This window comes from Littorina saxatilis, linkage group LG3 (assembly GCF_037325665.1).
Source record: "Littorina saxatilis isolate snail1 linkage group LG3, US_GU_Lsax_2.0, whole genome shotgun sequence".
Lineage (NCBI taxonomy): Eukaryota > Metazoa > Mollusca > Gastropoda > Littorinimorpha > Littorinidae > Littorina > Littorina saxatilis.
In genome coordinates this window covers 5,742,283-5,758,065 of record NC_090247.1, presented here as the reverse complement: position 1 = coordinate 5,758,065, position 15,783 = coordinate 5,742,283, and the positions used below count along the sequence as shown (strand labels likewise).

At 40.9% G+C, this 15,783-nt stretch overlaps 2 protein-coding genes across 3 annotated transcripts in view; one reads left to right on the top strand and one right to left on the bottom strand.

The window, feature by feature from the left end:
- Positions 1 to 8,897, bottom strand: part of LOC138961477 (inner centromere protein-like) — a 31,824-nt gene extending 22,927 nt beyond the window's left edge. Inside the window, exons 1-5 of the mRNA XM_070333123.1 lie at positions 8,695 to 8,897; positions 6,542 to 6,696; positions 3,624 to 3,731; positions 2,587 to 3,295; positions 1,647 to 1,727 (exon numbers count right to left, since the gene is read on the bottom strand). Coding sequence (XP_070189224.1) covers positions 1,647 to 1,727; positions 2,587 to 3,295; positions 3,624 to 3,731; positions 6,542 to 6,690 — 1,047 coding nt within the window. The 5' untranslated portion in view covers positions 6,691 to 6,696; positions 8,695 to 8,897. The remainder of the gene's footprint in view (positions 1 to 1,646; positions 1,728 to 2,586; positions 3,296 to 3,623; positions 3,732 to 6,541; positions 6,697 to 8,694) is intronic.
- A 217-nt stretch (positions 8,898 to 9,114) lies between these two features.
- The window catches only part of LOC138961472 (ras-related protein R-Ras2-like), a 31,301-nt gene continuing 24,632 nt past the window's right edge, over positions 9,115 to 15,783 (top strand). For both annotated transcript variants that reach the window (XR_011454194.1, XM_070333120.1), the window contains exons 1-2: positions 9,115 to 9,275; positions 12,651 to 12,738. Coding sequence is in view for 1 of the 2 variants with exons in the window: in XM_070333120.1 (XP_070189221.1) it covers positions 9,171 to 9,275; positions 12,651 to 12,738 (193 nt within the window). In the remaining variant the exon portion in view is untranslated. The remainder of the gene's footprint in view (positions 9,276 to 12,650; positions 12,739 to 15,783) is intronic.

Sequence of the window (15,783 nt, the reverse complement as noted above, 5' to 3'; positions counted from 1 at the left end):
CCACTGTCCAAGTAAAGGTGGCCTTTGGTGGAGGTTCTGTAATGGTCTGGGGGGCCTTCAGCCTTCACCACAGAACACCCTTGTTTCATGTACAGGGTAACCTGACTGGCCTCCGATACCGGGATGAGATCCTTCGACCGCTGGCTGTGCCTACACTGCAGCAGATGGGACCGCAGGCTGTCCACCAGGATGACAACGCTCGCCCCCACAGGGTAAGGGTGGTCAACGATTTCCTGCAGCAGTCTGGAGTCAACAGAATGGAGTGGCCAGCATGCAGTCCCGATCTCAACCCGATTGAGAACCTCTGGGATGAGTTGGATCGCAAAGTGAGGAGCAACCTCCCCCCTCCCAGGGTTGTCCAGCACCTCTACCAGATGCTGCAGGCTGAGTGGCAGGCGCTTCCACAGAGGATCTTCACCACCCTGGTGAACTCTATGGGGACTCGCAGCGTCGAGTGCCAGAACAGCCAGGGCGGTTACACGCATTACTGAACTTTTGGGAGCATCTGAATGCCATGTCTTGTGGTTTCAACGACTTTGTGAAATTAAATTTCGATACGTACACACTTTGATAAAATGTACAGACCAAACGATTGCTCAAAATTGAATGAAATGTTGTATCGTTATCACTAAAGCATTGAATTAAACGCTTGCCAAATACCAACGCATTGGCTTTCTTATTTGGAAAGTTATGAATTTGTGTGCAAGTGATCCTTAACTTTTTGTGAGTAGCTTATTACCATCGCTAACTTGTTTTTCTTTCAAATGCTAAGAATTAAGAATAAAAACCAAAAGCCCTGATAAGCATGACAACCAGTGGTGTTTTCAAGCAGTGGACGCTAAAGAATATTTCTGTACACACAAACTCACAGGGTCGTTCCCAGGCCTGGCATACTTTTCCCAGGCATTGGAAATGGCAGAAGCAAAAAAACCACTGAAATAGCAGGGAGCTACAGGCTGCATCAGAAGAAATTGAATTTCTGCTTTTTCATCGATTTTGATGATTCCCCTGTAACTAGTGAAAGGAAATATTGCTATAGCCTATTGCTTTTAGAAGAATTTATGAGTGATGCACAGGTGTTAGGCTTTTTTTTTCAACCCGAGTTTGTTTTCGGTTGCCAGATTTTTTGCGGTGGGAAAGGGATTTAATTTCGGCGGAAATTTGGCTTCAGGCGAACAATTCCCATGCCTGCTTTTTGATCTGACTTAATGGTCTGACCCCAAGCCAATCGACTATCTGATTTGACACGTGTTTTTCCTGGGCATCAATTTTCTTACTAAGCAGAAAAAGAAAGACCTTTGAACCCATACATATTTTCAATTAAAGCATATATTTTTCAAAACGACACATACAAAAAAAAAAAAAAAAAATAATCCCTGCGATTAGAACTGTACCCACGGAATACGCGCGATATAAGCCTCATATTGATTGATTGATTGATTGGCCTGAACTCACGACCGTCTGATAGTTGTAAACCGAAGGGGTTTTCTGGACATCAATATTCCTACACAGTACACAAAGCAGGACATTTTAACGTGTACATATTTTCAATCCATGTCTGTCTGACCTCTTTTTACTTTGAGGCTGAGAACTACACTGATAACACGTACAACTAGATCTACACACTCATGCACCAAACTCCATACCGTTGCCGACTTGTTGCTCTTCTTCAGTCTGAGTCGTGTCCTTATGGGCTTGGATTTGGTCTCTTTTTCTTCAGCCTTTGCCTGCAAGCAAAGAAAATACGTGCATGGTAAAGGCCCTGCAGTCCTTCTCATGTAAATAATCCGGCTCACCATCCATGACCATAGTGGGTTTAAAAAAAAAAGTTTTTAAGAAATTAATTCAAAAGATTTGCCGGTTGTGCACAGAAAGCAGCCATGTTGATGGTGGTCAGCGTCTAAGACTAAGAGGAGGGGTGTTCTTATTCCAGGCAAAAGCCTGGGCACATATGGGAAGGCACATGTGCCTTTAAAATTCAACGATCAAGTACCAATGCCATCACAACAATTGCACCTAGAAGTTTTGAATTTGACAAAGCAGTGAGTGTGACACTCAAACAATAGAACTGGAAACCCATTCAGAAATATCATCAGTAGCATGGGATTTCTGAGGCCAAATTACAGATGCATTCAGAGCTGAAATATGGACACAGTTTAAAACAGAAAGTGAACAAATCAAGTTCTTCTTCAAGTTCAAAACCCTACCAAAAGAAAAAGTGTAATGGATGAGGATGAGTTTAATACAAAATACACACAGTGATGGCGCTAGTATTTTTTCAAACCGGTACACACACTTTCATGATGCAACCTGACCAGAACAAATCGGTAGATTGGTCATTGGAAGCAGTAAGTCCAACTCAGAGTATTGGTTTTGTTGTTTAACCAGGGAAAAAAAACGGTCGTTCTAAAAATTAACCAGCAAGTCATACCGGCAGCCGTTTTCCCCAGTATTTCCTCATTTCAGCCGGTAAAAATACTGGTAATTACCAGTTAACGCCAATACTGACACACACACAATACACACAGCAATAACCCAACAAATAACCTCAAAGAACAATTGATCAGCAAGTCAGCTTAATCTTACCTGTGCTACTGGGGATTCCTTCTCCTTTCTTTCATCTGATGTCACCTGAGTTTCCTCTTCTTGTTCAGTTTCCGCTATTTCCTTCGTTTGAGCTGCAACTGCTCCTGTCACACTCAAGCGACCTTGAAGTGACTTCAGCTTGGCCTTTGACCCGAGTACTTTGTGTGACAGTCGTTTTGCGGCTGATGACGATCTTCGACCAACCCCAGATTTCCTGCCAGAGGCTCCACTGCCATGGGTATCTTTGGACTCCAAATCAGAGTCTGAAGCTGTAGGTTTAGCCTCTGTAGTTACAGCTCTGTCATCTTTCTTACTGCTTTTGGGTGTTTCCGAGGTCTTCGGGGTTTCTTTGCTAGCGCTCTTGGGTGTGATTGGGCTGCCCTGGGTTCTTCCCGACAGCATGCTTTCGTAGGCGCGAGCTCTGCTTCGAACGTCAGAACTACCTGAAGGTTTTGGTGATAGCATATCCGGAGTTGTTTCTGACTCGCTGACACTGGGCAAGTTAATCTTGACATTTTTTTCCTGACTCTTCTTTGGCGGTACAACAGATGTTTCATTTTCTTCTGCCGTCTGTTTGGCAGCCGTTCTGGAGCTCCTGCCGGCGAGAGTAGATGTGGAGGATTGAGCTGCTCTAGACCGAGTGGAGCGTAGCCGTCGCACTGGGGTTTTTGATGTCAGATCGGTGGGCTGTTCAGTAGCAACCACGGGGCTGAAAAACAACAATATATAGTTTATAAAAGATTGTGCAATTCATCAGGTTCCATACTTTCTATCATCAATCATTGAATTTTAATGGTTGCAAATCTTCACGACTACTTGAAAATGAAAATGAAGGTCAAAACAGGATATGGAAATCCTGGCTTCCAGCACCCCTATTTTAATCCTATTTAAAGCCAAGGAGAAAAACTGAATTCTGAGATGTGCAGCAGCAGTTGAACAATGCAGGACTGACAAGAACATGCCTAACTGCAACATAGGTTCTTAAACACTAGGAAACACAAAATGTCAGCACAGACAGCAACTAATGTATAATATACCTCCCAGAAACCGTTTCGAAACTCTTCTCTGAGTCTTTGGACACATTCCGCTTTACTCTCCTTTTGGCAGGTTTCTTCTGTGATGGGGTCTTGGGTAGCAGGTGTGACCTGGAGATGAAAAACAATTTATTTTGCAAGAAATAAACCAAAGTATTTCCCCTTTATTTTCAGCATACTCCAGAATCAGCCCCACGAAAGTGACATCCAGTGTTGTTCCCACCCTCAAGGAACAAAAGGTTAATTCAACCTGGACAACAAAATATGTACTACAAATGTCCTGGGAATGTCTGCTTGATACGAATGGTAAGAAAACTGCTTTCCAGAAAACCTACATCAGTACCTCACTACATGTGAAAACTATTGGATGGTCGGCCAGCCAGGGTTTAGACCAATGCGTCAGAGGCCTGGGAACAACACTGGACTTCCATTATTGCAAGTAGAGAGACAATTTAGAGCCTCATAGTCATAGTCATACCGTTTGACAGTGAACCTCACACGAAGCTAAATCCGGATAGCTGCACTATGTGTCATGGTCTAGCTGAACAACACTGAAACATTTTTAGTGGTAAGTAGAAATCTAAGATTTAAATTTTCTTGCGCGTTCCCATCTCCAGCAAATGTAAACCAGCACTCGGATCTGCCTCAAACTTTGGCACGTATTGCCTCAACCATTTTTTGCTTAGCATGCAAAGTCATGAATTTTTTTTAACCTAAAACCCTTAATTAATATGAATATTTGTTTAGTTCTTTTGGAAAATGAACGTAATAGTAATACGACACGCTTATTATACACATTATAAAATAGGGTCGGTAGGTCGGGATTTTTTCTTTTTCTTTTCTCCAAAAAACCATATTTTAAAGTTATTTTGCCAAAAAAACAAAGACTTTTTTTTCTTTTCTTCCCAAATGCCCCCCAAAAGTCTAGGGTCGTGCGAAAAAATAGGGTCGGTCGGGATACCGTAAACAGACTATTTTTATTTTTTTTGCCTAAAGACTAAAGAAGTCAGGTGCATAAAACAAAATCTTCTGAACAGGAAATTGAATGGCCTTTCCAATGGTATTCAGAAGTGTTTGGTTTGTGCATATTCTGATTTTTTTGCAGATTTTATAATATGGGGCTATGGGCTATGGTTTTTGTCAGGTCCATTTTTGGGGTGACCTTGTTTCAATGTTTGACAGGCTGTCAGTGTCACGGGATGCCTATACAAAGTACCATCAATCGGACAAATGATATGTACAGCTGACATAATTACCTTTTAGAGCATATAAAGTTCAAATAAAATGAATTGCGTTTTAATGCTTTTCTTAGTGTGCAAAAATTGTTGCAATAATGTTTTGGCCAAGTTTATGTTGTGCAAATCCTACGCTCTGCTGAACATGGCCTAAACATTAATGTGCTTCACTCAGTCAACCCCACACTCTGAGTCTAAACAAAATATAACATATTTTAAACACATTTCTGTAACAAGTTTTGAACACTTTATGACTGTAGTTTTGTACATAGTTCGGCTGGCTAAAATAGCACACATAGTGTCAACCAGTGTTGTCAGAAGCACATAGTGTTTACAAGTGTTCATTTGAACACGGTGTTTATCATGTGTGCCTCTTTTGCTAGTACAGTAGTACTAGTAGAACTATGTACAATGTCACAAAGTGTTAAAAACTTGTAACAGAAATGTCTTCACTTCTGTTTAGACTAGAATGCATAAGAGCCCTATTCTAAATACTTGATAAAAAATAGCTGTTTATATTTGGTCCGACGTCAGTAGGTTTGAAATTGAATGTGATGGTGTACAATGTACATGTTATTGTATTTGATAGTTTACTTTAATGTATTTCAGTATGTGTAAGTGCATCGTGTATACAAAATACAATCGTTTATTTGTGTATTCTATTTTTCATCCTATAGTCTTTGTTACTAATGTTAGACTGTCAGGCACATGGAACTAGTATAGGATTTGGGCCATTAATTTAAAATATCATTATCATTTTAATATTATTATGGAATGGCAGAATTCTACCACTACCAGCTTAACAAGAAGAGCAAACGCTCGATCGAGTCACTTTCGCAGTTCTGAATATTATATGAGGCATCAGATGGACAGGAAGAAATTGCTATTCACAACACAATGAGTCACGTTCACATAAAATTTGAGCCCGGTCACTTTTATAGTTTCCGAGAAAAGCCCAACGTTAAGTTGTGTGTTGCCGAACAGAAAAGGCTAGTTATCTCCCTTGTTTTTCTGATAACGTTCGTAAAAGGCTACAGATGTAAATACTTTGATGTAAAGAATAATCCTACAAAGTTTCAATCACATCCGATGAACTTTGTCAAAGATATAAAATGTCTAATTTTTCCTTTGACGCTGACCTGTGACCTTGAAAAAGGTCAAAGGTCAACGAAACCATCGTTAAAGTGTAGAGGTCATTGGAGGTCACGACTAAACAAAATATGAGCCCGGTCACTTTTATAGTTTCCGAGAAAAGCCCAACGTTAAGTTGTGTGTTGCCGAACAGAAAAGGCTAGTTATCTCCCTTGTTTTTCTGATAACGTTCGTAAAAGGCTACAGATGTAAATACTTTGATGTAAAGAATAATCCTACAAAGTTTCAATCACATCCGATGAACTTTGTCAAAGATATAAAATGTCTAATTTTTCCTTTGACGCTGACCTGTGACCTTGAAAAAGGTCAAAGGTCAACGAAACCATCGTTAAAGTGTAGAGGTCATTGGAGGTCACGACTAAACAAAATATGAGCCCGATCGCTTTGATAGTTTCCGAGAAAAGTCCAACGTTAAGGTGGTGTCTACGGACGGCCGGCCGGCCGGTCGGACAGACTAACACTGACCGATTACATAGAGTCACATTTTCTCAAGTGACTCAAAAAGTGTGATACCTAAGAAGTATTCTGACTTACGAGGAAAATTTGTTTTTGCACTCTGACAAAACTTCGACCACCCAGACGAAATGATCCCTGGTCTCATCCAAAGCATCTGCGATCGCTGCTTCCAGCATGGACATGCGCATCAGCTCATGCAGCTTCATGTCCGCCTCCATCATCTGCATCTTTACCTCTGAAAATAAAACAAAAGAAAATGAAAATGGATGTACATTTATTTATGCAGTGATTCAAATTCCAATGATTAACTAGGCATGAGCAAGTTCCAACATTTTCACTCGCCTTGTGGGCTAGTGAATTTCAAAATTGACTAGCCCACAAACAAATTCACGCGCCCACAAAAATGAGTTACCAAAGAACAAAACGATTCCATCCATTCAAATGGCGAGCAGGTCTTTGCAAGCGCCTGTACCAATCACAGTTGAGCGACACGAGCACGCTGGTCTTGCGTTTGCTGGTGTATAGCGTGTCCTCCATTGCCTCGACCTTTTTGTTTGAGTTTACCCATTTTTTTGTGTTTTGTTGGTGAGACTTTGATGTTTCGTGTGCACGTATGTTTTCTAGCTTAGGCAACAACAAAAAAAAGGTGTGGTTACGGTAACATAGCCAAAAAAATAGGGTAGGAAGGTAGGCAATCACTTTTTTTTAAAACTTTTTTTTCTAGTGTGTACAAATTAAACCTACTTGACAGGGAAATAAGTGTGCGACTCGGGCGCTTTCGCTTTCATTGCGTTTTCTGCACTCGTTTACTTGGTTTTTTTGGGTATTTTTTTGACAAATGTAATAAAAAGTTATAGGGTCGGCCCCAAAAAATAGGGTAGGTCGGGTTACCGTAACCACACCTATTTTTTTTTTTAGGCCTTAAATTTGTCCGTACCAACAACGAATGACCCCTTCTCAGAAGCGGCACGCTTTTCGCAAGCAGTACACAACATGACGTTTTTTTCCCGATCATAGTTTAGCCAGTCTCTCTGCTCACCAGAGTCAGATTTTGTCCAGTCTGCCTGAAAGGAACGCTTCCTCTGTCTGGAGTCATACTTTTTCAGTCTATTGGACTCAGTTCCCTCTGGTTTGGCTTTTTTTTTCTTTAGGGGCTGGCAGTGGTCCAAGTATTTCCACATGTTTACAGCTTCAGATCTGCCTAGGCTGCTGAGACGCGTGCTGCGTCGACAATTCTGATTGGTTAAAATCGCGTCAGCGGAAAGTCCTGATAACCCCGATATATATACGGTTCTGGTCATTCTGATTGGTTCATGGTCATTAGAATTTCCCGATCAGCTCAAACTGGAGCTCCGATCACATCTAATTTTCGCTCGGAAAATGATAATACCACAGACCAAACATTTTCACTCGCCAAGTGGGCGATCATTATAAGAGTTCCTACTCGCCCACACTCATTTCTGGTCGCCTGTGGCTTGCTCATGCCTGATTAACTCAGGAGTCTGACTCTGATGGTGGCATAGCCCCCGAATTAACCCTGTGGAAGTTACGTATATATATATACTAAAAGAGGAGCGACCATTGAGATTCACTCAGGAGTCAGCTTCACAGTCACACACTGGGCTAAATCAGGGTATTCACTTATTGTTCTGAGGGTTAATTATTGAAGTAAAACAAGTTTGTTAGAACAGCATTATCATAACAATGAAGGGCTCTTGGTGTGTAATTTAAAGGTTATGGATCATCAGTTCCTGTTACTGTGTTAGGCTATATCCTACCTCTATAGCTGCATGAACTTGATTGACAACACTGCCACTGCCAGAGTGGAGCTGTTGTCGTTCGATCTTACGTCTTTTGGAGTTTTTGTCGTTAGAGCTTATGTCACTACTAGTACTAGTAAAGACTAGTACTACAGTACTACTGATATCTTGTGAGTGGGGAGGGATGGAGATGGGGTGGGGAAAGGGCAGTGTTTTTTTAACAGGGGTGTTTTAGTACCTAATTACTGTTTATGAGCTCCTCGGAGTCCGTCTGAGTCTGGAGTGTCAGTGTCAGCAGGATCTCTCTCTCTCTCTTTTTAAAATTGTCTAAACCTTGTTGGTTTTGCTTTTTGTTCGCAGGATAACACAGAAATAAAGACGAGAGCGTGAAGAACAGCGAGCATAAACTATGAGTATGATTGAAGACTGCCGCCTGTGTATGAATTCAACAGAAAAACCTTCAGCGCTCACCTTTTAGAAATTCTGCGCAGTCTTTACTAATCCGAGAAAATAATATCTTCACACAGATGAAAACTAAGACCTAAACACGCTTCTGATTATTTTTCTTCATTCCTAACACAGTGGGAAACTTGTGCACAGTTAAAATCCCCAACACACAGTTGACGAAACAGAATCTGTTTTTCCCTCCATTCAAATTTTGCGAACTAACATTGGCCAATCAGAGCATGCGTTGCAGAAAGGAAGAAGTAACAATGACGGAGCTACTCTTCTTTAGTAATCCTCAAGTATGCACAGTAAGACGACAATTTTTCAGAAAATACGCTAAGACAATAACACAGTATTTTTGAAAGTATTGAATTAAATTAGTATTCATTCCTGGCCATTGTCATTTTTTTCAATCAAAAGAGAGCAAGGTTAGTTTCGTATTACGCCATTTTCTTGACATGAAAAAGCGATCAGACGGAGCTTAGTAGGGTGGGTACATAATGTCCCGTAATAACGACGCTGGGAGCTACAGCCAAAGTTACAAGTTGGTTGTAGTCGGCGGAGGAGGTGTCGGAAAAAGTGCCTTAACAATCCAGTTCATTCAAGTGAGTATGGCATTGGTGCATTTTGTATACGATGTACTCGAGCAGAAGCACTTGCACTTGCAGTTGCAGACCACTTTTCTCTTCCTTTGACAAAATCGAAACAGGTTTCCTACGGAAGAAATTGTGTTTTCCTTATACATTGTATTATAATGACAAAAACATTTTCCTTTTTTATGGTTGATGTTGCGTGTGATGCACCGTGTAAATGTGTAAACCACGATTCATTGTGTATGCACGCAACTTGATGGCAGTGAATTCTTTAATATGAATCAATCAAGCTCTGACAGACACCCATGGAATGACTAATCCTCCACTCACGGCCACTGCTAGTGGTGCCTTCGTTAGACCCATCTTGAAAAATCTACTGTATAGCAAAAAAATATATGAAAAAGCTTGAAAAAAACCCATCTTTGATTAAATAAAGTTCTCATTGTAAAGTTTGTTCAGTGTGTTGATCAGATAACACAGTGCTGACATAAGATAAATTGGTGCGCTGACGACATGATCTATTGGTGTGCTTATATTGATAAGCAAGGAAATGTATCTGTTAAATCTGTTCTGACCCCATTTGGACATATTATATATATATATATCATATATAATATATATATATATACATTTGTTTCTTTTGACAAGTGTTGGAAGGTTGTAACTTTTGTTGTTGTTTTTGATTTCATTGATTATTTTACTTACACAGGCGCATGTGGCTTTTTATTGGACGGAAGTACTAGTAGTGCTAGCTGTGTCCCTTGGATGTCATAGAAGAGAAACTTTTTATGTAAAGTCTTCAAAATCGAATTTGTCGGTTATTTTTTTTTAAGGGTGAAAAAAAAATGTAGTGTCAGGAGGAAAAAACAGGGTTCGTCAGGGAATCTAAACCAATGAAATTTTTTTCTTAACCTAAGGAATACACCCGAAAAGGATTTATTTTTTGTGAAGCAATGTCAAATTTGATTTTCTTTTTATCTATCAAACAATGCAAAATGTATTGTTTGGCATACAACATTTTCCACTAATCATATTAAAGAAAGTAAAGCTTGACTCAGTTTTATTTATGCAATATTAACGCAGCCATTCATGTGGGGGGAAAATATTGAAGAAATTTAATGGTTTGAAAAATCAAAGGAAAAAGATCAACAAGTTTTTAATGCAATATGTGCTGTTTGACTTTGAGGTAAACTGGGAACAGAATAATACTAGAGGTTGGCTCTTTTTGGTAACACATGGCAAACCGATTTTTTGACTGAACAGTCAGGGACAAACTGCGTACTTAGTAACTTATACAAACTAGAATGAATACCCGCTTCGCCGGGTAGCCGGCTTCGCCGGAAAGAAGTACTTAGAGCCGTACGCCGGCTTCGCCGGGTCCGAACAATGGACCCGCCAAGCTTAGGTCCCTCCCAGATTCGTGGAATGGGAACAGCACGAAAATGATTCAGTGGCCATAATGCCATTCCTGACCATATCGAGTCCCATCCTTGTCGACGAATGTAACCGTGTTAATCACCTTTGGAGGCGAACTCCACTCAAACAGGACTGAGCAAGTTATGGCTTCTCAAAGGAAGGCCAGTACATAAAATTACGTTAAAATTAATATTAAAAGTCCTACGGTTTTGAGCCATTAAGGACTTGAGTGTTTCACATAAAATTACACAAAAGCCGCCAGACCACATCACAAACAGAACTGAACAATGCACAGGTGTTGCTTACATAGAGACACACACACTCACACACACACACACAAAAACACAGAGAAGCCGTATCTATAGAGAGATAGATGACAGTGTATTTTTCGCGTGGCTATAAATTGATTCGACCTTTGCACTTTTACAGTGAGGATAATTTACGGGTCCAATTTACGTTCTGTACACTGCGTTGACCTTCTAAAAATAGTAACAGTAACAGAACGCCGGGAATATGCGAAGACGCTCAGCGCAGTGGACAGCGCAGTGTAGTAACTTACAACTGAACGGGAAAGCCACACGAAGGAAGGGAGATAAACGCCAAACACTGGAGAAGATAAGGAAGAGTTACTTATAATGGTGAAATGAACACAAAAACAAAAATCTGTTCAGCGCTGCGCGCTGAGAGCACGTGTTGAAATATCTCATCGATGATATTGTGTCCGGGGTGTAGCTGAATACGGTGTCCAAATTTGAAAAAGATCCACCGAGAACTTTGGCGTTGTGATGTGGTGTAGCGGCTATGGTGTGTCGGTATGGGGGCCCGGGTAGCTGAGGTGGAACCAAAATAGCTGAGGTGGAACCAAAATCGGTTCAGTGCTGCGCGCTGAGAGCACGTGTTGAAATATCTCATCGATGAGGTTGTGTCCGGGGTCTCTCTGAATAAGCCCACCAAATTTGAAGCAGATCCATCGAGAACTTTGGGCGTGCATGGCGAATACACAAATACACAAACACACAGATACACAAACACACAGACAGACACAAGTCGTATATATATATATAGATAGATACAAAACTGTGTACATCAGATAACAAGTGTCTTGCAAGTGCAAGGTGTTAGAGACATGCACTTAGTCTTAAACCTTTGTTCCATTATAGTGTAGTGTACAGTATCTGGTTTCCACCTCTGAGAAAAGATTGCAGTGGACAAGATTGCAGTGGACAGCAATAGCTTAATTTTAGTGTTTAGTAAACGGTGTAAGCACAAAGTCGTAAGCACAAAGTCGTTAGGCAAGGCCTGAGAACAAATATGCTATTCACTTCACCCCCTCTCTTATCTTATCCTGAGCTGACCAATCCTTCAGAGACTTTCACATAAAAACTTGGTCATTGACCCCGGAGGTCAGTGTCTGGACAGGCAGCTGTGTTCAGATTGCAAGTATCGGTCATTGACCCAGGTCTCAAGGCCAACCAGCTTTTACAATGCATCTGCCTTTGATCTGACCGCCCATCCAGAGCAAACATATTCCCCCTCTGTATTTTTTCTTTGATGTGCCTGCTATGTACCACTGATCCAGTTTCTGGGAAATGTATAGGTCATTGACTGCAGGGATACTCATTAAGACCGCTTTCTAAAATATGTTAACACCAGCAAATTAATTGCACTTTGTAATTTTATTACACTCACAGTACATGTATGCTTTAGGTGTGGCATGATAATGGTGGACACTTTCGTGTGTCACTGTGTGTGCCATGTGGTGTACACGTTCTCTGTCTCTTTTATTGTTGGAAAATCATACTGCACTGCATAACAAGTTCTATAAAAGGAATTTTTGTACATTATGCAAAAGACTTGGGATTTCATTCTATTTTGTTATGCATTGTTTCCGTTGAAATAATTTTGGATTTCATATTTTATTTGTTATGAAGTTTGACATTTTGACACCTTTTGTTCTTGTTTTGATTGCAGTCATACTTTGTGACGGATTATGATCCCACGATAGAAGACTCGTACACCAAGCAATGTGTGATAGACGATGTTGTCGCCAGACTAGACAGTAAGTATGGTAGAACTTTCACGCTCATAGTGAATGGTCTTCTTGGGTCTGCCTCTCTCTCTCTGACTCTAGTGTGAGTCTTTCCCTTTCTCTTATGTTTCTCCCCATTCTTCTTGGGGCGGGGACGTAGCTCAGTTGGTAGCGCGCTGGCTTTGTAGCCAGTTGGTTGCTATCAGCGTGGATCGATCCCCACGTTCGTCGAGAGATTTATTTCTCGGAGTCAACTTTGTGCAGACTCTCTTCGGTGTTCGAACACCCCCGTGTGCACACATGCGCACGAAAAAGATCCCACGCTCACAGCGAAAGTCTCAGGGCTTGGAAAACACGAAGACACGCATGCATCATCTCTCGTCTTGTCATGATCGTATTTCGATACTTTGACGAGACAAACCCAATGCTGGTGTGTCGAAGAAGACAGCCACAGCGGGCTTGTTCGAATCAAAGTATCACACCATATCTTCAACGTATTACCAATACCTGTCCCAATATAGACCAGTTGGTCTAAGAGGACGTTAAACCCTAATAGTCAGTCCTTCTTCTTGTTCGCTCCTTCTAGACCTCCACTCCTGTGGCACGCTTCGTGCCGCTGTCTTCTTTAGGCCAAAAAAAAAATAGGTGTGGTTACCGGTAACATAGCCCAAAAAAATAAGGTAGGAAGGTACACTTTTTTTTTAAACTTTTTTTTTCTAATGTGTACAAATTAAACCTACAATGTACTTGACAGGGAAATAAGTGTGCGACTCGGGCGCTTTCGCTTTCATTGCGTTTTCTGCACTCGTTTTCTTGGTTTTTGTGGGTTTTTTTTTACAAATGTAATAAAAAGTTATAGGGTCGGCCCCTAAAAATAGGGTAGGTCGGGTTACCGTAACCACACCTATTTTTTTTTTAGGCCTTAGGGTCGCCAAACAGCTTCTCCTGCAGTGGGCTTCTCCCCAGTCATGTTTGGCATTGGCAGTCGGTGAAATATGGACATTATTTCAAGTCACTGAAAACGTGTAGGCAGAGCTGCCAATGTTTTCATGGTGAGGGAACGGTGACACCAAGGACTGCCTGGAAATTCCTAATATTACCGAACATTTTAAAGCACATGCTGATCAACACTAGACGCAATTAACTCGGGTCAATTTTAGGAGGCTGCATTTTGAATGTCATTGTAAGACGGCATCATTCGTCTCGCTGTCCGGGCTGACAATGTAAGTGTGATTGACAAGAAGAAGAATGTCATTGCTTCGAATAAGTCTGCAAGTGCTACATTGGTGGTGCTACCTGTGATATCCTATTATTAGATGATTATTATAACATGAGAGTGCAGCTCCTTTGAATTGAAAGGACACCTTGTTGTCCCTTTTTCTATTATCTCCACCAGAATATACCTGTTCTGAGTCTGACAGTTCATCTGCAATGTAGGGACATTTTGGGCTGGTCCCAAGGGTGAAACAGATTTTTGTAGAGTTAGCAAGAGAGGCAATCCTAAGTCCCTCACTGAGTGGCAAGAGAGGGGGGTGGGGGGGGGGCTGTTATAAGGGTACCGTATTTGACGGACTACAAGCTGCGACTTTTTTTCAAAAAAAAATCGCATTGCGGCTTATAAAAAGATGCGGCTAAAACGTTACCTAAACTTGAATAGCATTCACCTAATGGAAGTCGCCGTGGATTTTCATTTTGCTCGATTAGCGATTACCGGTACTTTATTAGCTCTCTACTCAAGACTCGGCGCTTTTCTCTTTCTTTCGCGAATCTTCGTTTGTCAACAAGTCGTCGTGACAAGATAGCGTACAGAGAAACACCGGATGTATCAGGATCTCGTGTGCACGAGATTTAGTTTTTTTATGTCTCGCGATAGTTGGGGGAGCGAGAGCCGCCATGTTGTGTTTTTGTCTGCTCGAAATGTGCGCAAAAGTCGTAAATCATCCCAAAGAAGCTTATTCAGGGCGGGACTACATGTGCGTGTTGGTTACAAATTGTGTGTGTGATATTTTTCTTCAAACTTTTTGACTTTTCTTCTTTGTTTCACTTGTTTATTCTCGGAGCCGATTTCGCCAAATACCGTACTTTTGTTTGCCTGGTTGTTTTGATTGATTGACACGATCTGATTATATTTTTTTCGACGGCGGCTAATATAGTGACGCGGCCTATACGTGGCTCGTCCCAATTTTTTTGTTAAAAGTCGGGGGTGCGGCTTATAAAACGGTGCGGCTTGTAATCCGTCAAATACGGTAGTTCCAGTGAGGTGCACAGGTATTTTTTTACTTACAAAGGTGTGGTGTGGTTTTAATCTTGCAGGACACATCTCGATATCAGTCTTGTTCAGTCTATAGCTTTTCAAGTCTACAGTATGTTCCATTTTGGCAATGCACTGACTCGTCATGGGAGGACCCTTGCTCTTTTAAAGTTTAGCTGAGCAATTTATTTGATAGCATTTGATTAAAGGTGGTCGTCTACATTTTTGCTTTTTTTCAATAATCTTATGGTTAGATTTCGCTAAAAAGTTATGTCAGATGATGAATGAACCCTGGGGAAAAAAGTTATAGAAAAAGAAATATATGTAAAAAAAGATTTTATTTTTGGGTAGCGTGACTCACGCTTCCAATATTTTGTTTTCTGTTTGCTGAGAACATGTGCTTTGCCTAAAAATACTGACCAATCAAATTCATGTCACTATGCTTATAGCCACGCCCAAACAAGTGCAGCAACAGTTTAACACTGGAGCGCTGTCCACGCTTTTTTTTAAACGCACGAAATGCACGGGATTTGAGAGGAGTTTTGCGCTTGGCATTTTCCAAATAAGGATGTCCTACTATGAGTACTACGCTGGAATACTACAATGAATTTTCAAACGGCTACACTGGCTTCGTCTTTCCTGATCGAAAGGGGGTGTGTTGTTGATATTTGTAGATAATAGACTCTGCATTTTAATGGTCAAATGGCGATTTCGGTATAAAAATGTAGACAAGGACCTTTAAGTATTGAATCAATGAATAACAAAACTCTGAATAATGGGTATGATTTGTAAGTAATGTTTGGAATAATATAAATCTCTTGGCA